Source organism: Falco naumanni, chromosome 8, assembly GCF_017639655.2.
Source record: "Falco naumanni isolate bFalNau1 chromosome 8, bFalNau1.pat, whole genome shotgun sequence".
Lineage (NCBI taxonomy): Eukaryota > Metazoa > Chordata > Aves > Falconiformes > Falconidae > Falco > Falco naumanni.
Genome location: NC_054061.1, coordinates 26,932,069 through 26,952,505, shown reverse-complemented (window position 1 = coordinate 26,952,505; position 20,437 = coordinate 26,932,069). Strand labels below are relative to the sequence as shown.

General features: G+C 40.3%; 1 protein-coding gene and 1 long non-coding RNA gene across 7 annotated transcripts in view; one reads left to right on the top strand and one right to left on the bottom strand.

The window, feature by feature from the left end:
• Positions 1-20,437, top strand: part of ARHGAP15 (Rho GTPase activating protein 15) — a 348,344-nt gene that overhangs the window by 21,929 nt on the left and 305,978 nt on the right. For 5 of the 6 annotated variants that reach the window (XM_040603145.1, XM_040603147.1, XM_040603149.1 and 2 more), the window contains one exon: positions 10,510-10,689. In XM_040603145.1, the coding sequence (XP_040459079.1) occupies positions 10,525-10,689 (165 nt within the window). In that variant the 5' untranslated portion in view covers positions 10,510-10,524. Of the gene's footprint in view, positions 1-7,986; positions 8,051-10,509; positions 10,690-20,437 lie in introns of those variants that run through there. The other variant, XM_040603150.1, reaches the window with a different exon arrangement.
• LOC121092332 overlaps positions 1-20,437 on the bottom strand; it is a 30,348-nt gene that overhangs the window by 6,275 nt on the left and 3,636 nt on the right. The window contains exon 2 of the long non-coding RNA XR_005829267.1: positions 18,258-18,330. This is a non-coding gene — a long non-coding RNA (uncharacterized LOC121092332). The remainder of the gene's footprint in view (positions 1-18,257; positions 18,331-20,437) is intronic.

The following is a 20,437-nucleotide window of genomic DNA, read 5'->3' as shown; positions in this document are numbered from 1 at the left end:
CTGACGCTCTGCTCTGGGCACGGCAGGGGTGGCTGCTGAAGCAAGCTGGCTGGGGGCCCCGCGAAATGCAGAAGAGGGGCTTGCTTGATGCAAGCCACAGAGAATTTCCCCTTCTAGTTCCTGCTGTAGCTTAAAAGTTTTCTCCTAAAATTGTAGGTGTGGGCTCTGGTGTGTTTCACAGCAGTGTCTCTTAGAAGAGCAGCACCGGGAGCTCTGCAAAGTGGAGATGGAGTGTGGGAACACATTAAAAGTGTCTGGAGCTTTTTTTTTTTTTTTTTTCCCCCTCAGATGGGAAGTGGGAGCAGTGAGAAGAAGTAAAGGGAGCAGCTGCAGGATCACAGCACAAAAACTACTGCAGCTATGTCTGGAGGAGTGGGTGGGAGGGACCGTTTCATGTGCACAGCACGGGGAATCAAACCTTATCCAGGGGAGTGGGAGGGAGGGGGCCTTGCCATCTGAGTAAGGGACGAGCCTCTTGTTGTAGACATTATTGAGGCAGGCAGTGCCAGAAAGAAATATTTTTTTGTGATAAGTTTTACATAAAAAGGAAAGAAATATTTTTACTATAAGTTTGGTTTTTTTTAATTTTTTTTAAAGCCTGAGAAGCTTTAAAGCCTTTCCTCTTTGATAATCTCAGTAACTCAGTTTAACAGATGTGTCTTCTGTAGGATGATGGGTATATGGAATTGCAAAATGGAATAAGACATGGCAAATGTGCATTTAAACTACTAAGTTGAGGGACTCTGAGATACCCTAAGAGGTTAAACCCACTGCCACTGCCTCACCAAAGGCTTAAAAGAGCTCAGGAAGGCATTTTTTCTAGTGAAGGGGCTGCTGCTGCTGCAGGACCTAAGGAGCAGGAGGCAAACTGAGGCAGGACTTAGAGCTGCTCCAAGCGTTCAGTTGTGCACAAGTGATCTAGAGGCAGAGAGGCATCAAACTTGTGTGCAGTCTTAGTGATGAGCAGGAGGTGCTTCCTCCACCATGAATCAACCAGTGGAGCATATGCCTGTACATGAACGTGGTGGGGGTCACAACTGTGCTGTAACATCCTACCTGAGCTGGCCTTGTGGTGGCTTGTTTATATCGCTGCTGTGAAATCAAAACCTGAATTTCTGTTGGCAGAGCTCTGAGATTTAAAGCTTATAGGAAGTTTGTTTCTCTGGTTATTTGCAGTAAGCTTTCAGGCATTAAAAAAAATATTTTTCTAATGCATCAGTTTGTCTTGTGGTACTAACTCTTCTACTTCTCCAGAGAGTTTGGGCTGTTCCAAAATTACCATCACCACATGTCTAGTTCAGGTAAGCATGGAAAGTTTGGATGAATATCTGAATCTCTGTGAGGAGAAGTTCTGCAAAATTGAGCTGGAAGTATTTCAAGAAGTCTTACTTTGAAATTTCTGTCACTTCTGCTTCTGCTTGTATCTGTAAATACTGCAAGAATAACCTTTCCCATAGTATCTCATCACTTCAGATCTGGCAACATTAAAAGTAACAACACTTTTCTGAACATTTAGGCTATAGGAACAGATTTCTTTCAAGCACCGGAGAAAATTTGTGATTCTTATGTGATCTTCCTAGAGAAAACATTGGATTTTTTTTTTTTTATTTTTTTTTTTAAATTTGGAATTAGACAGCTTTAAACTAAAAAGTTACCGTGCGACAAGCATCATATGCAGGTGTAAAATTAGTTTAGAACTGGTCAGCCGTACTTGTGGTGGTTGGAAAGCCATGATTGTATTACTGTACTTACCTGCTGTATATGAATGTATAGCAGAAAGGAAGGAGGTAGAAGGAAATTACCTTTTCCTCCTGTGTTAGGTGAGGGCAGGTCGGGAGTAACCAAGCATTCCCCTCTAGCACTTCTCAGGTTTGGTGTTAAATCAACTAAATTGTTACAAACCTTTATGATGTTGTAAACTACTTGTGGCCATTGGTCTAATGTCTAAATCATACTTGTTCTGTATTCTGTGTTGCAGGGTGCATTATGAGTGCTACATTTCAGGTGACAGTCATAGCTGAGTTTTTTTAATACTGTGTATATATGACCAATATTCATCACTGGAAGGATTGTAATCTATCTTGCACAGCATGGAAAATGCAGGCAGGTGTCGCAGATCAGATGCGCTCCAGAAAGAAATGAAATGCACTGCCAGCAGGAAGACCTAGAAGTAGCAATTTTTCCCAGGCATGTTCTTTTACATATTCAACTGAATTTCTACTATGGACGACTGTTCCCAGAACATATGCAGGCCAAACTGTACACAAAGGATACTTTTAGCTTCAAGTTCCACTTGAAACTGAGATATTAAAGTGACATAGGAGCGGTGAAAATAGACTCCATTATGCTATCCCATATGATATATTGGGACAGACGAACTCCTGAAACAACTGTTACCTTTCCTGAGACCTTCACATGTAATATAATTAAGAAACTAAGTGATGCAAGAAGAGACGTGACCATATGTAGTCACTTCCTGCTGTGAGGAAGCTCTTTTACCCTATCCCATGTGTTTGTGTTGTTTCCAAGAATATCCTAGCGATATTTCTAACGATATTTCCTAGCAAGCTTTTGTTTGTGCAGGGAAGTCCCGTAGACAGCAGGTCATGGAGGATCGCAGGATGAGAGTTGGATCTGTGGTCATTAAATATGGATGTGAAGAGTTTGTCATTGTATCTGCACAACTTTGGAATAGTAACAGTCTTTCATCCTCTTCTCTTTCTAATTTTCAGGCCATTTCTATCCAGGTACGAAAGCATTTTCAGAGGCAGCATGTCGCTGCCCTATAGGGTACAAGTAGCTTTTCCAGGTGGCTGTTTTTCTTTGTCATCTGATCCTGCTATTTTTAAAGGTCTACGTATAGCAGAGAACAGACCCTGGGGCTTTCAGCTATCATCTTTTACAACATCTCAGAATGACACAAAAGAGGACTTTAGGTCCCTGCTTAAATCCTCGTTGACAGCCATTGCCAGTCTAGCACAGCTGTTTAAATTTTCTGTCTTCATGTCTCTCTCCATCCAGTCTTTGAGACAAATCAAGCAACAATTTGTAAAGTTTAATAAAATTTCCGCTGAAACTGTCTATTTGGTTAAGGCATTTTGCTGCCATCTGCTAGAAAGTGGGACTTGATATCAGCCTTCAATTACTTTATTTTATCCTTTTGATATTTTTTTTATTGTGTAAGGTGCTATTGCTAGTTGCAAAAAAAGAAGATGACTGCAGTCAATCTTCATAGCAGCAAGTCACTTACATTTTTAGTGCTGCAGTCAATGGGCAGGAAAATCTCTGAAGCTTCAAACTGTAGAAGTCTGTAAGATACCGTGCGGTGTAGACTTCACAGCCACGTGGGGCTGTGACCTACTGTAAGTAGAGATTCACATACTCCTAATATGTGTGGTAGCTATCAGGAATGGGAAAAGCCCTGTAGTTCAACACTTTAGTTCTTCGGAATTCAGTCATCAGAACAACCGTAGAGTATGTTCTTAGACCCAAAATTCAACAGAGTTGCTGCTGTACAACGGTGCAATGGTGTCCCTCCCTCCTGCAGCCTCTTAGTGTATCACCACACCTGACACCGCAATGCAATATGTGTTTTTTTGTTCCTTTTTGGGTGTGCTTGGTGTTACTTTGGCTTTGCTGTAATTCCATCAGCTGCAGTGGGTTCACTGTGAACCTGAGATCAGGATCAGACCTTTAAGACCTGTCAGAAACTGCATGTCCGGTATTGCAGAAACTAGGGAGATATAATTTCAAATGATACCATGCTTTGTTCCTACTGGATATTAAGCTGGTTTTGTGATTTTTCAATCATGAGAATTATTGACTAAGTGTTATTGTAAAATGTAGCGCTTTCTTTAATATCAGAGAATAAACCAAAAAGTTTGAAATGGTCATCATATGAAGGATCAAGTTAAAATCTCAAGGATAAAAGTTTCTTTAGCATAACAGTTGCTTAACAAGGACGCTTGGAAATGCTTTACTTCTTGTACTGGGCTACTGCCTAGGAAGTCTGCTATGATTTGGGCCAAGCTGTGTCAAGAAATTGACTTTTAGGTACATCCTTCATAGAGACTGGATTAGATAGCTCACAGCATAAATAAAATTGTGAATAATGGTGCTGAGCAGCATATCCCACACATGGTAACAAAGAAATGCTGGGCAGTGAGATATTATTACAAACAAAGCAGAAAAATGAGTTTACTCTTCTCTTTGCCCATAGGAGAGGCATTGGTAACTATACATGTAAATTAGAGTTGCCTGAAGAACTCTGTGGGCCATTTCTGCTTTTATTTGCAGAAAGTTCTCAAATACTGGAGTAGAAAAGAGTGACTACAAAGCCAGCCTTTAAACACTGAAATAAGATGACCCCCATGATCCTGGCTCAGTGTGTTGTCAGTTCTGAGAGACACCACTGAAAGCCTAATATGGTTGCAGCAGGTAAAGAAATTAACAGGGGATGTGATAATTAATGCTGATGAGCGTGGCTTTTGTAGGACTTGGGATGTATCAACTAACTCACTGGTGTTTGCTGATGAGATTGGAGTTTTGGTGGGTAAGGGGAACTGAGTTGTTTGGTTTAGGGCATTAGCATTTTACAACAGAAACTCAGTAGTTTACATTTTACATTTTACAGTAGAACTCAGCACAAAGTCCTGTTTTATTGTCTGTCTGATATAAAAGGATAAAACCAGAGTAAAGACCCAGGCAATGGTGATGCAGTGCCATTCCTGATCTCCTACTTTGACTAGAGATATGACCGACAGTTGAAATTAATGCTGCTTCCCAAGTACAAATTATTCCAGACATCTTTCTGCAAAGGGAAAGGCACAGGAATGTTACATCTGTGTTGTATTTTCATTACAATGGATTTTTCTAGTTCTCAGATAAACTGGCTTCAGGACACTTCTGGGCAGTGGCCCAGGACACCGCATCACTCAGCAGCCTTTGCTGTTTGTGTCCATGCCCTGGGCGCAGACATGTGATGTGTTAGCTGTGAGAGCTGTGTGGCGCACCCCCCCGCCCCCCAAAAAAAAAAAAAAAAAAAAAAAGACACAACAGAGTGCAGATAAGAATAATTGGAAAAAAGCTTTGTGGCTGTTTACTTGTTATGCCTTCTCTCTACCTACAGTTTTTTCATCTGTCCCCTTTTATTTCCATCAGTTTTGTGTTTAAGCACTAACCGCCCTGAGCTGCACTTCAGCAGAGATAACAAACAGTGCAGCAAAGGCTAAGAGCAAAGCCCAATAGCAGAAATATTTACGTAGGTGTGTTGACTTTAAATGCTTCTTTCACAGGCACAGCAATATGTTTTCTCCTTTACAAGAATGTTCTGACACACCACGTGTGTGGCATTATCTTGTTTTTTCATTTGTTAACTCTTACTTCCTCTTCCATTTTTATGGTTTTTTGGGCTCACAGGTCTAGTGTAATGGGGAACCTACTGCTGATTTTTATTCTTCTGTAATATTGTTTCATTGGATGTTCTTCATGTACAGTATGCTTTTGAGTAGAAAAATGGAATTAGTGAATGTAACAAGATCACTTTAATTTTGCAGTGTTTTCATGTTTCTATGTCGAGCACTTTCATGTTCTTTATGCTTCTGACTTGAAAATGGTGCATATGTCATAAGGGGCAAAGTCGGAAGAAATTAAAAGTTTATTTTGATAAATAATGAAAAATATACATAATTTTTTACTCTTATAATCCTGAATAATAAATGCAACAAATTATATTAATCATGGATAGATTTTTTTCCTTTCTTGGATAAAAGTACTTGTTACAACTACTTGGTACAAGTTGCTAATGAATTAACATTTGCATTCCATCTTACGCTGTCAGTAGCTGCAGGAAATGCAGGCATAGCTCAAGACATAATTTTACACAACCTATATACTAACTTTACCAATACTGTACCAAAACTCATAAAGTTCTTGGGTAATACCAGTCAGACCACTCATGACATGATCAATCTCTGGACAAAGCAGCATGTCAAAATGGATTAAAATCCTGATAAATGCAATGTGAAATTTCCTCTTAACTTCATGAGCTGCTGTAGGAGGGGAATACTTGCTGGCTGTCATTGTAAGATGGAAACCATAATTAAGCTACCAGAGTCAGAAGAATGGCAGTAAGATGAACAGTTCACATATTTAATTTTTTTCAAAAAGCTAAATAGAATATTTTTACTTTTTTTTCATGAAAATTATAAATAGAAAAAGGAAGGGTTGGTTTTGCTGTTTTTCATTGGGAAGTTAATAATGTTAATTTATTTCCTTTATCATCTCCTTTCTCTTTCTGAGGAGAAAAAGCAAAAAATATTTTTCCCCATCAAAGGAAAATGAGAAATAATTGAAATATTTTTGCTGTTATTGAACATAAAGATTTTGTAAAATCTTTTTTTAAAAAAATAGTTACAGAAAATGTTCTTGAAAATAGTTTTGCCAAGACCCAGCACTTTGAGAGGAAGACCGAGATCTGATCTTCACAGTTTGCTGTTACTCTTTTAACTGGGCCTGATTCTCAGAAACGGGATGGCTTTGCTGTGTGCACGGATTTACATCTGCAATAACCTTTCTGTTTCTCATCTCTGTAATACTCATTACTTCCATACCACGTGTTTGCAAGTTGACTGTACATTTAGAAATTAGGGCTTTAGGATCTTAACTATTGATGTGCCAGATATGTCAAATGTAACGGTATGTCAGCTGCCACTTGACCGTTTTGCAGCCACCTCACAGCTGTAGCTGGTGTCTGAGCTGTGGCTTCAGTTCGACCTGAGTCACTCTGGGGATGCTGTGCTACTTGCTGGAGCAGGTTTCTCTCCTCCCTGAGCATCCCAAACACGTGGACCAATTTGTGGGAAAAGTGACTGCAAGCATTGACCCACTGAGGTTGCATGAAATTTTTAAAGGATGAACAGCTCCCTTCAGTGACAGCTTTTGGACTCCTGAAAGTACCTCCAAAGTGGCTGTCTGTGTAGGGCTGAACTGGTTTTGCTGTCCCACCCAGAAAGATGCTTTTGTCCCTTCAGCTCAGTGATGTTTCTTGCCCTGTAAGTAAGCTGATCTACCCGCTCTCCAGAAATTAAAGTTCTCCTTTCTCATATCCAGTATAACCTTTACCCCCACTCTATCGATCACTTTTCCCTTCCTGTATCACCCATCCAGCCTAGTGTCAAGGATTTTTCTTGTACAGGTACTGTTCCTTGACTTTTCCCCACCCTTATCCAACCTGTAGCTTCTGTTCCACAGTGCCCCAGAACAGGTTTTTCCAAGAGGATTTTTCAGGGTGTTCCCCTGTCCCCCTTCTCCGAGGTGAGTGCCTTAAAGTTATGCTGCCCCTTTGCTCCAGGAACCCTATAAACAATGGCGAGGGGAGGAGGGGGAAGTCTGTCTTGGTTTAATGCCTTTCTCCAGCAAATCAACCGTAGGAGGTTTCAAACCTAAAATTTATCTCCAGATGCTAGCTATTTGCCAAAAGGCAAATTAGTTAATTATGTAATGAACATGGAGTGCCTCACAAGCAGTTGCACGGGGCTTGGCAGCTCTGTCTTCCAAAGTAAGTGTAATGAATTCCCCTGCAAAAATGGCCCCAACTTGGCCCTGGCACTGCTAATAACAGTTTGGAAGAACCAAATCATAAAAGGATCAGATAAGATCCTTCTTCTGGTTTCTGTTAATATTTCATCTGTTTCTCGACTGTCTTCCCCTCTATTATTTTTTAAAACTTTTTTTTTTTTTTTAAATAAAAGAAAAAAAAAGAAGAGCAGAGTGTAAGTACTCCCAAATTCTTGCAAATGTGACTGCAACGCCCTTGCATTCGTGGAGCTCATATTCAGGGTGCCATCTACTGGCACGCAGGGAACCTATAACGCTATTGGGAATCTTCATGGAGTTGGGGCAGCAAAGGATTTCCACCTGGAAATCCTAAGGGAGCGACTTCTGTAACTTGTACCTTTCCTTTATATTTTGCAAGATCTCCTTCACATTTGACAGGATCTCACCGTGCGCTACACCAAGACAAGCAAAATCTGGTGGTGGAAATGTTGAGGTTTGGGGTTTTTTCTTTTCTCTTATGGTGGTTCCTGTAATTTTAGTGCCTCAGAAAGTCTCCTTGAAATACTCTGATGTAGGTGAAATAGTTCCAGTTTGGGGAAAAATTAACTAAGGTTCAACGAGATTAGAATAAAAATTTTCAAAAGTCTTTGCAGACTTGTCATTTACTGATTGTGTTCCTATTTGTGATCCAGGGTATGACTTTGCCATACTATTAAACTTTTTTCTAACACATCATGTACTGACAACACCAGACAGAGACTACCTAATTAAAACTCATAATGCTTACAAGAAGAGATATGTCAGAGCTTTATAGGTGGGAGAATTCAGAAGAAAAATCTGAGAGATGTGCTCCAGCCAAACATTGGATCGGTGACAGAGCCAGTGTTGCTCTCGTCTCTCGAGTCTGATCAGCTCTCCAGCCTGGAGCCTACTGAAAATCTGTTGAGAATTTTGATTTGATACCAACATGAAATACAAAATGGCTTGACTCTCCAAGTTTAGAAGGAGGAAAAAATCATTTCCTACTTAGAGCTGCTGCAGACCTTACTGCCAAAATGGCAAAGTGTCCCTGTGACATGGGTTTGAGCGGTGACTTCTCTGAAGGGTGGTGAGAGGTGTCTCAGGGAGGGAGAACACACAGTGCTGTCTGCCAAAGGTCCACGGAAAGAGTTTCCTCCAGCGGCGTACACCAGCGCTGGGCAGAAATAGGCACACATACTCCTGAGTGGCAGGAAACGACTTTAGCCTAATTTTTCTCCTCTCTTTCCCTGGTTGAACTTCTGTAGGTATCCTTGAGTAACTAATTCAATGTGGAAAACAGCCAATGAGTATAAGCTTTACCGTTGCTTTTATTAAAGTTATTGTTCCTATCATGGCACATAAGGTTAAACGTGTAATGGCTAATATTGAAGCACTTCTTCTCATTTCTCTCTTCAGGAGCACTGTGTTTCTTCATATTTCCATATGTCTGGCTGTATGAGTTTGAATACTGCTGAAGATATTCAAAAGCCTTCTGGACGTTGTCCTGGGCAACCATCTCTAGGTCGTCCTGCTTGAGAAGGGGGAGGTTGACCAGATAACCTCCAGAGGTCTCTTCCAACCTCGACCATTCTGTGACTGAGTGATGTCTCATTATCATCCTCTACACCTAAGGCAGTTTCCTGGGAGGAATTGATTTATTGAGGCCAGGAGAGGGTGAAGGTGTGAGAGCCATGTCCTTCCACCAGCACAACAGCTGTGGTCCTGCCCAGAGACATGCAGTAGTGCTTGTCACCTCCCTCTCCCACCTCCTCACTGGTACCATATCTTCCTCTGCTCTGACACCTTCCTAGAAATGGACTTTATTGAAATCAGGGAATTGCATCTTTTAGAGTCTTCAGAGGTTGGGGAGATGTAGCTAGAAAAAGTTGTGCTTTTCAAACCAATTTGGAAAATGCTGATTTTCAACAGTTTGTATTATAACTGCACTTAAATGGATTTCCATTTGCCTGGCTCCATAGTCAGGAAATCAGCAATTCCAGCTTATATAGTATCTCCTCCTTACACATTTGCTCATACGGTTGCATAGCAATATAAATAGCAAGTTTTCTTGTGACTTCACCCATGATTTACTTATAGTAGTGCCAGGGTGAACTAGTGGGGGAGGAGAACGGAGCAGCAAGTGTTGCACATCACTGCCCTGATGTTTTGTACAGGAAATATAAAGCAACTCTTGATGAAGAATGTTTGGGGGATTAGAATAACTGGGACGGAGGTTATTGGGTTGCACTAAGGCCGAGGCAGGAGGCTGACCAGCAACACTGCTAGGGAAGGCGGTCGTTCCGCACAAGTGTCCCCCAGTCCCTCCAAGGGCTTGAAAGCTGACGTCCTTGGCCATTTGTTCATTTCGAAATCTTCATAATGAACAGAGAAACAAAAATCCCATCTGTGCTGTTGGTAGAATCTTAAAAATGAAAGGAAATGTTATTAGGTCTGGGTTTGAATCTAGGATGCTATCAGGGTTGCAGCGTGGCCCCACAATGCACTTGTAACATGCATGTATTGGACTGCGGAGGTAAGATATGTTAATTGGCTTCACAGCATGTCGCTTCCCTTTGCAAGATTTAAAATGTGTAGTGTGAGCAGGGCCAAAGACAAAGTGTAGTGGCTGCCAGCTGGACGTGGCAGAGGCTTGCAGGGAGATTACACCATAGAGGAGAATGGCTTTTGAGATAAGGATAATCTTTTACACAAACTAACTCTTCCAAGGCAGTTTGGATGGGTGAGTGATAAGGACAATAATAAAACTACAGGCTGACACAGCTGATAGTTATCCTGGTGTTCGAAGATGATCAAGATCTTGCCAGTGAGATAACTCTGCTTCCTCACCTGACTATGATGACATAGAACTGGCATTGACACATTTTTGTACGAAGGGTCCCAAGATTAATGCTCTTATTTTATGTTCTTCAGGTCAACCCAGTAACCATGGAAAGGTCTACAACCTCTGATACGGCCCCTGAAAAGCCTAATCCTTCCCACCACAGCACGGGGGCTGTTCAAATGAGGATCAAAAATGCCAACAGTCACCATGATAGACTGAGCCAAAGCAAATCTATGATTCTGTCTGAGAACATCAAAGTCACTGAGCCTGTAAGTAAAATACTCCTCATATTTTCTGAGTCTTCCAGTTATGTGCAGTTAAGTTACTCATTTCATGATCATCCCTTGTGAGGTGGGGTTTAATGGCACTAATACATTTTTAGGAGTATGGCTAGGAATTGGAATAACAATTTTCCTTCAATGAAAGACCAAATCTGGCTTCAGTGGCTGCAACCATAGCTTCTACTCAGAGCTTCAACTCTCAGGTATTAGCGTACTTAAGAACGTCTGCTGCAGACAATAGTACTTACAGTATCAGGTATATGTCATGATTTCTCAAGAAGGCAAACTTTAAAAGCAGACAAAAGAAAAGAAATAGAAATTACAGCTCTGTAAATAAAGGACAACTTTGTCCATGACAAAAGTAAGTCTTGCTGTAAGAATGAACAAATTCTAAAAAAGCAAACTCTGAAGTTATCTCACTATTTTAATAGTTGACAGAGTTTAAAGAGTTGAGTCATCTTTTATACATTACCATTTTTTTTTAAATTAAATAGTTAGTGGTGAACTCTATTGCCAGTTGCGTCCCTGCCCCTGTACTCCTTCCGAGCTACTAAACAAACTGATTGGTATGAGTCTCCCCTGGTTAATTTTCTTCCATAATGGTGGCAACTTGCAGCTGAGGCCATACGATGTTGCAAAATTATTTATGCAATGTTAACCACTTCTTGGACTCCAGATCCATTTTGTTCTCTGAGAATGCAAATGAGGGAGAAAACTCTGCTAGCTGGGGACACAGTCCCAGGTCTCAGTCACTTCTCACAGCCATGCCAGCCATTAATTTTTTGTTTTGTTGATGTAATGGATTCCTATGAAATATTCAGCTTTCTAACAAAGTTATTAAATGGAGGAAGCCCACAATAACAGCTGTATTTTCTTCCCTTTTTACTCAAAGTTTAAGCTCAACATTCAGACTTATTTGGAAGTACATTATTTTAATCGTTTATTTCCCTGGTATAGCTTAACCCATTTCACCTTACGTTTCCGGGGAGAAAAATCTGTTTAGATCTTAGCAGCTGATAAGAGACTCATTTACCTTCCATTTAAACTATACTGTTTGCCTCAGACACACTGTACATGTTTCTTCCTTTTTAGCTGACGTGAAATGTTCCTCCATTACAAACCTGAAATGATGCTTATAGTAATTTACTGGCAATACTATAATGTATTATCAGGAAGAACTGTACCTTTGAAAAAGTTTAAAAGTTAAGTATATTTAATGATGCCTAACATATTTTATTGGCTGTGTTTAACAAAAGGCACTAGGCTGCAGTTGTTTTTGACAAGCATGAAAACATCACAGCATGAGACTGCAAAAGGAATTATGTAGAGAAATTACAAGTGATCCATCTCTCAATGAATTATCCACCTCAATAGCCTGCAGAACTCAGCTACCAATTAACACCTACTTTATTACATGTTGGGATGTACTTAATAACTTTCATGTGTTTATGCACTATTACCTTGACTGATGCCTCTTGTACAATTAGGCATAATTGGCATATCAATATGCAAAAGTTAAAAGGATTAACCCTCTTAAAACTAATGAGCATTTCTGTATCCAGCTGCTAAATGAGACAAAATTAGCATTTTTCACTTTTGGGCAGGATTTTATCATGCAGTTTCTCATTGTTGATATTACCTTGTTACATAACTTTAGTTTTGGGGATAGTATGCTGGACTGTTACAGAGCAAGGGCTCTTAAAAGTTAAATTAGACATAAATATTCACTGCTGCATTCCAATAACCATAGCAGGTACAATATATGTTCATTGGCTGAGAGCTGAAAAGTTGCTTTGTGTTACATTTGTTTAGTAGCTAATTATATAAAAGCGGAATTTTACTGAGTATATGTCATTTTACCAAGCAAACTTGGCTCCGGCATAATAGATTGAAAGCTTGCCATGCTACTAATTTCCTTTCTATTTTAATTCTTTTCATCTCTTTTTGCCATGCAGAATTTTCTGACTAGATATTGACAGACTGAAAGTGTTTTGGCGTATTTACTTAAATAAGCCTCTTAAAGTTGTTTGCTAACGCCCAAACTAAAAGCAGAACTCCGAAGGATCCAAATGTTTTCAAAGACGTGCGTTAAATGCAGTGCGATTCAAGTTAAAAGAGCGGTGAAATATCAGTTGTGCGTATTGATTGCACCTGACATGTCTGAATCTGTGCGTGTGACGAGCAGGATTTTGGGGGAAGCAATGGAGGAGAGCAGGCTCTGCCTGCCCAAGTGCCTTGAAAAAGCTGGGTCGAACCAATGTGGTACAGACACACACATATATCCCTGTGGATATATAGATTTATATTTAGTAATCTTGTTTTAAAATTCGTGACGCTCTTTTCCAGCGCACTCGACATACGGTCTTCGCTCTTGTATTTAAAGGCACACGGATCCCCGCTTAAAGATGCATATTCCCAGTATGTTAAGCAAAGCTAATTATTTTGTGTTAGAAGATAAAAAGGATTTATCCTGATCATTCTAGTTGGAAATTTTCTGTTTTCGACACTCTACCTTTGTTTAGATGATGGATGTAATCTATAAGGTATCCACTGATTGTGCTTATTTTCCATTTTACACAGACTTAATATTTTTGTCCGGTCATTGGAGAGATTCCTCTCTAAAAATTAGAAATAGCTGAATAGGGACTCCATATGACTCTTCCGCAGCCCATATTCGGCATATGCCTTGTACTCTATGTGCTATTAATAAATGGGTCAAATCCTTTTTACTCAACTTATGCAAAACCTACTGACTTCAGTGGATTAAGGCAATCAGCATTTGGCACATTTTAAACAATTGATAGAAATACGTATTTCTAAAATGTATGAGGAAAAAAATGAACGCTCCGGACAATAAAGGGCAAAATCCAGGCACAAAACTAGGAAGATGACTGGTGATTTACAGAGAGGAAAATACATAATTTTCTCTAAGGGATTTGTTGTATTCTGAAGCATTTGCTGTGATGCTTGTAAGCACACCTGGGGCTATACTTTTGAAGGTGGACAGATTATTTTCTATAATGTGACAAAGAAGGGTCTGCATCATACATCAGCAGGGCCACATGCACTTGTGCATTTTATAGGAGTGATGATGCAAACACAGAATGCATAAGCTAACTGATGCAAAAGCTCAATGTAGATTCTTGGGGGTTTAGGTTATTTATTTTGATGGAAATGCTTGAGCTTTGTGCAAAGGTTGAAATTGATATTAATGTAGAGTTTAAAGAGCACAAATCATGAAGCTGGACATGGACTGTGGTAAGCAAGGGCTCTTTCTGTGCTTAATGTTAGTGTCTGAACTAGCAATGTAAATGAATATTTGCTATTTTCATCTGTTAAACCCCATGGAAGTGCATTTTGCTTCATTCACAAGAACTTCAAACAATGAAATGTCTTTTTTTATTGGTGCCTATATTAAGAAATAGAACCTATTTAGACATTCCAAAATGTTAATGTATTAGAGCTTTTTCTGATTAGGTTACACAAACTGGTGGGTTTATTTATCTCTCTAATACATTATCAGGGAAACGGGAAGCAATCTTCTTTTGTTTCTTACTCCTGTGATTATAGAACAGTTGCCAAAGTTATGGCTAGCCAAAAAGACAGAAATAAAATTGCTAAAAATATAAGCCTTCTGTTTAGCAGAGTTTTTGAGCCATATTTTGAAATTGCAGGGCTTGTACATGTTTACTTCAAATCAAGCTTATAGTCAAGTTTGAGGCTTTGTTTGTATAGATTGTCCTGAAGTAGATCCTGATATTTAATTAAAATGACACTAAATCACATTGAATTGATAAGACTTGGCATCTCAAACAAAGGTAATTGCCCGTATTGGTTTTGTACAAAAATAGAGCTGCTTGGAAAATGTGCAGCCAACACAGACTGTCAACTCCATTTATAGATCAATATGTGAAAACCATTGATCAGGCAGGCATGTGTAACAGTAACACTTTGCATTTATTTGTTGTTTTTATACCATGTTAAGGCTTACAGGATTATCGGCTTCCAAAATATTTTGACTTCCTCGTAAATATGTTATCTGTTTAATGTTAATTACAGACAGTCTCCAGCCCTCTTTTAGAGTATTTTCAGTTTCATTGCTATGGGTACTTTTAGCTGAAAATGGATTATTTCAATCTCTGAGAGATCATCAGAGCTTCTTTTATAGTATAGTTTATTTAGGGAAAGTTTTTAAGGGTTCCTTCTTTTTTCCCCAGTTTATTTTTTTTCCTAGAGGAAAAAAAAAGTCTCGACAAAATATTTCTAAAAGCAGAGAACCTTCTCCTGTCGTAGTTGGGTACCCTTGAAGTGGAAGGGGAAATATACTCTCTTTATTGTGTTCTAATAGTGACTGCCCTGGCTTTATTCTCTGCAAATGTAATCATTGCACACTACTACATTATAGATGCCCTTATATTTATCACTGTAAGGATGTAGCTGCGTTCCCTTTAAGGTGTTACACAAACCATATAATAGCACTGGAACAGATGTAGGAAAATGTGAGCTTCCCATGACAAGTGTGATAATTGTTAATAAATGCAAGCTTGCACCTTGTTCACCCCAGATACTTCAGGGTAGGTATGAAAGCAGTGAGTCCATAAACAGTCCAGTTTTACTTCTTGAACACGAATATCATGCCCTTTCCCCACCCCACCCCCCCCCCAAAAAAAAAAAAAAAAAAAAAAAAAAGCAAAAAAATCTGTTGAGTAACATCAGCCGTTCTCCTTTCTGGCACAGGAAATGAGAAGTGAAGTGTGTCATATGCCCCCTTACTGTATTCAAACCGGTTTTGTGCTTTCAAAACTCAGATCTGCTCTCTGGTGTGTGTCATGCTTGCAGATTGACTCATTCGACCCTTGACTTGAGGTTTTCATCCATTTTGGTACATGCCCCCAACCCCCCTTGCTCCCGACCTGGGGACCTGCTCTGGCAGCGGGGTCAGGGTGTACGGGGCACTGCTCCCAGGTGCCCCTACCTGCTCACCTGCGTTCTACATAGCATAAAGTCCTTTAACTTAGAGACTGAAAGTAGACTACTAAGGCATTAGAATAGTTTAGGGTTCACTTTACCTTCGGTAAGCAATGCAAATTGCCTGACAACACTTTTTCAGGACCAACATTTTCTGTGCAGGCATTTTTTCAGGCTGAGAACAAGCCTTTTGTTTTTCTGATCCCCCACCCCCCCCCCCCTTTTTTTTTCCTTCTATATGCCCTGTGAGAAGGTATTTTTTATCATATATTTGCATTATAGCACTTCAACTGAAATAATCTTGGCTAAAAAGGAAGAAGTTAATTTTATTGCTACACTCCCCATTTATTCCTCCTCCAAACATTTTCACTGTACCATTTCAGCTGCGTAGCTTGATAGGCAGCTTCATAATGAGATCATAGAAAAAAGAAATAACCGGCACCTATTTCTTCTTAAAAGCGAGGATAAATTCATTTCAGCTCTATTAAGGGAGTGGTGAATGTAACTGGTTTGACTTCCTTGTTAAACCGAACTGAAGTTCAGACGAGATATTACAGGAGTCGGAATTGCTGATTTTGACTTTTACTCAGTGTGACAGAAGGGTAGAAGAAAGGTTCAAAAACCTCCAGGTTTTTTTTTTTGTGGTTTTTTTTTTTTTTCTCAATCTTACATTATCTCATGCTGTGAAAATCTTTACTCTATTTACCGAGCACAAATTAGTCTTGCCAAAGGTTCTGAAAGTTTGCTACTTCAGCTTAGATCCTAAAACTTCAAAGAGAGATGCAACTCTACAAATTAGTGCATGTGCTCTGCCACTGTGATTTTAACTTGAACTTGACTAAATTCGTTTATAATTTAGTACTGATTGAGCGCTGCCATTAATGTACACGGGATACATTTTTTAAAGTTAGTCCTCCGATTACTAATTTGAATAAAAAACTCTAACCTTGTTAGCATCTGGACTTATTTTCATAATAACAACCCCTTCAGAACCTACAAAGTAATGAATAATTGACAACAAATGAAATGTTTTGATAGTTGTCGGCACAAAGCATGTTTAATGTTTTGTGTTGCTTCCTAGCTAATTATGTAGATGACACATTTGTCAGACCTTGACTGCCATTAGAAACGTGTTTCCAGAGGGGAGAAAAACAGGCTATTCATAGAGTAATTAACTAGAATGCTCAATGACCTGTGAGAGATTCAAATGGCTGCCAGTTCAGACATTGTTTTGTTACAGAAGCAGAGGGGTAATTAAAATTCCAAATTACAGTGCTATGATGAAGCATTTGTTTGTTGACAGTATACTCTTACTCTAGTTTGTTAATTCTTTTTTAAATTGCTTCTAATCCATTTTATAGCTTTAGGAGTTCCGTCTTTGAATTTACTGACAACTAATATTATGGTAAATGGTTCTTCGGCAGAGCACTGCGGGCTTGGCAGTTCCATGGGAGCACAAGGTGGGTGGGATGGAATCGCTGCTCTCTCCCCAAACTGACACACCATGTGCTGTCATCGAGACGCGGCTAACGCGGCACATCTTGTGAAATGATATGTTCATAATTCCGCGTTAGGGAAGATGTCTAGTTAGGGGAGGAAACGGTTCAGGGAAAGTAATCATAATCAAACAAATTGAGGAAGGTGTCCTGAAACGTTAGAGGAAAGAGCCCTGACGTGGTGGGGGTGAGGGTGGCGGTGGGTCAGGTGGGCACTTCGGGGGGCCGGGGTCTGCTCGGGGACGGGGAATCAGAGGACAGTCGTCTGCACGAAGAAGCCAAGCACAAAATCTGAAGAACGGGGTTTTTCACAAGACCTTCGCCATCGCCCTTGGTGGGCGGTCACGGCTGTGGCAGCTAGGGCGCCTTGCCTCCTGCAAACGGGGACTCTCGGCGGGTCCCAAGTGTTCGAGTTCTCTAAACAATGACTTAAACGCGAGGCCGAGCGCAATACTTATTTACTTTGCCAAAAGTGAGAATCTGGTTCTGTTAAAGGGATCTGACAGGAGTAACATGGTGCGTGATGCAGGGGAGCTGACAGCGGCATGGAGTGAGCGCCGATTATCCCGGAGACACTGTCAGCCAGGATTGATTTCCACTTTCTCCGTTTATGTAACGGTTCCTGTAATACAGCTGACCCCAAATCACGTTACCTTGTCATTTCTCTGCATGGATCAAGAAGAGATGAGCTGAAAATAGCTAGGCACTGACCTTGAACTTGCCGGAGAAGTGCGAAGTGACAGGGCGATCTGCAGCGCGCGGTGCCCGCACAAAGGCGCGGGGGCTGCGCTGCAGCTGCGGCAGCACAAGGGGGCAGAGCAGCACTAGAGATCACAGGTGAGGCAGCTGATGCTACAGCAGCGCAACCCCACGCCAAATGCCTTGCCTTTTTTTTTTTTTTTTCTCCCCCCCCCCCCCCCCCCTTTTTCCTTTCTTTTTCCTCCCTTTTCTATTTTTTTTTTTTAATTTTTGTTCTTTTCCCCCCTTTAAAAACTGGGGCGATGCTAGCTAGAAGCTCCAAAACATAGACGTTCCTCATCATCCATCTATTTTCAATAGAATTATTTGAAGCACTGCTTAATATAGAAATACCTTCCAAACTGAATGCATTGCCAGGAAGTTTTGCATCCTCTCTGTGGATAGCTCCCCATTGTTTTCCTGGCATCTAGTGAAAGAATGAAACATTTGTATTATCATTAATAGAGTTGTCTACAATTTGGGGGGTGTTTGACAAGATCAATACATTCTTCAAAGCCTGCGAATCCCTTTGAATTTCACAGAAAGCATGGTGTAAATACTTAAAAAATATTTTTAAGCCAATAGGACAAACTAAAAAAGGGTGAAAAAATTAAAGATGTTTCATTTTTCTTCAGATGTGACATTTCTCTCTATTGCACCGTGTATCTCTAAGGGGAAAAAAAAAAGAAAACTTGGTTGTGAACGTATTATTTAATATGCCATCTAAAAAAACATGCTTCACTTCTTTTGTTTCATATTTTCTTCTGTGCTTGCCTCTTACCAGCCCTTTTTGTCTCTGATGCTGGCAGTAGCTGTGGAGATACGAGATACCAGTGATGGCTCTTCTCAAAGATCTGGCGCTTTGGGGTATCACCGCTTGATGCGAGAGCTGGGGGCAGGACTGGGAACCTTGTACTCACTCTTTAAGATGTCTGGCCAAAGTTCCCACCTTCGTTGAGTGGCACCAAGGCATGGGTGCCTTCTGGAAAGGAGACGATGGGGAAGTCCAGCCCAGACCCCGCTCTTCTGCCTAACCAGTTGAGGGTTCCCTTAAAACCTGATCCTTTCCCTCAAGGGAATACCAGGTGCTGTGGCGCAGGCAGGTTTAAGCACTCTTCCCTTCAATCTAATGCTACCTACTGTTCATTTACCCTGTTAAGTATCTTTGGAAAAGCAAAATATTATTCCATTTTTTCCAGCCATGAATTCCTTTTTTTCTTCAAGACATTTAGAGGAGTAAACCATGGCTTTCCAAACTGTAAAGCAGATAAAGAAACACTCAAAAAATATCTTTGAGGGTAGGGTTAGTAGTTCTTCAGAAAACACAGGGAAATACAAGGGCTAAATACGAGTGTCTTCTGAAATTATTGGTTTTACTGTAATCTATAGAATAATAGTGGAGATTTATGCTAATATCAATTTTTGGCCACCTCACATAAGATGTGATGTCTTGTTTAAGAGCAGAGTACAGGTGCAGACTGAGGTTACCATTTCTCAGTGGTAGCTGGTGACTGGGGCTGTGTAACCAAGAGTTTAGAAGGAAAAAGTAACACACCCCCCCTCCCCCTCATTCTTTCTAGCAAAAATGCCAAAAAAATGATGAGTTTGATGTAAATGAGGTGAACTGTAAAAACTTCAAACACTTCTCTGCATTATCTTAGCTTGTTCAAAGCCAAAGGACAATCATGGGTTTGGACCAAGCGTTTGTACTTTGAAATCTGTTTGTTCCAAAACTCTGCGAAACATAGCCTTAGGGCTGTCCTGCTAAGGCGGCTCTGCAGAGTACAAAAACCTGCACGTGAGGTTTTAACTAGCCAGAACCCCCCAACAGTATTATTTTCTGTAATTTAACATATAATTCATTTTCCAATGATCTCGGTGCTTTTGTATCATCATTATTTCATAGTCCATTCCACATTTCCTTGTGTTTTTAGCCAGCAGGAGAAACTTACTTCCTGCCTCTGTTCTAAATGTGCTTCTCAGCCTTCTAAGTTTTCTATTTTCTCCTGTAAAGGGTGGCATTGAAATATATAGTCATGTTAATGACACCGATGTTACTACCCCGATGCGAAATGTCCCAACACACTATAAAGCTACACCTCTGCTTCAGGGAAGGGATAGCAACATGCCATGGTGTCAGAAAGATAATATTTTGTGTATGTAATATTTCACTTGGCCTCTGTGATAGCCTTCTGTTGTATTGATGTATTGCAACCGAGCGGAGAAGAAGCTGGACTGGAATTGGTTGTGTTTCCCTGTTCCCAGCTTGGACATCAGCCTGCCAAGAGATTTTTAGTCATTTCTTCTGATTCTCTACCTGTGAAATGGGACTGAGGATGATGCACGTTCCTCTGCACGCCTTACAGTCTGCCTCAGAGCTGGGTCGACTGTTACGTTTCAATCATGCTCATTACGTAGGTGATTCTATTCTCATCATATTAACTCTATTAATTGAAATATGATTATTCCACAATTATGCTAGTGTAACTGAGAGGGCAACTTGGCCTCAGGTCCTGTACGTCTTCCTTATCTAT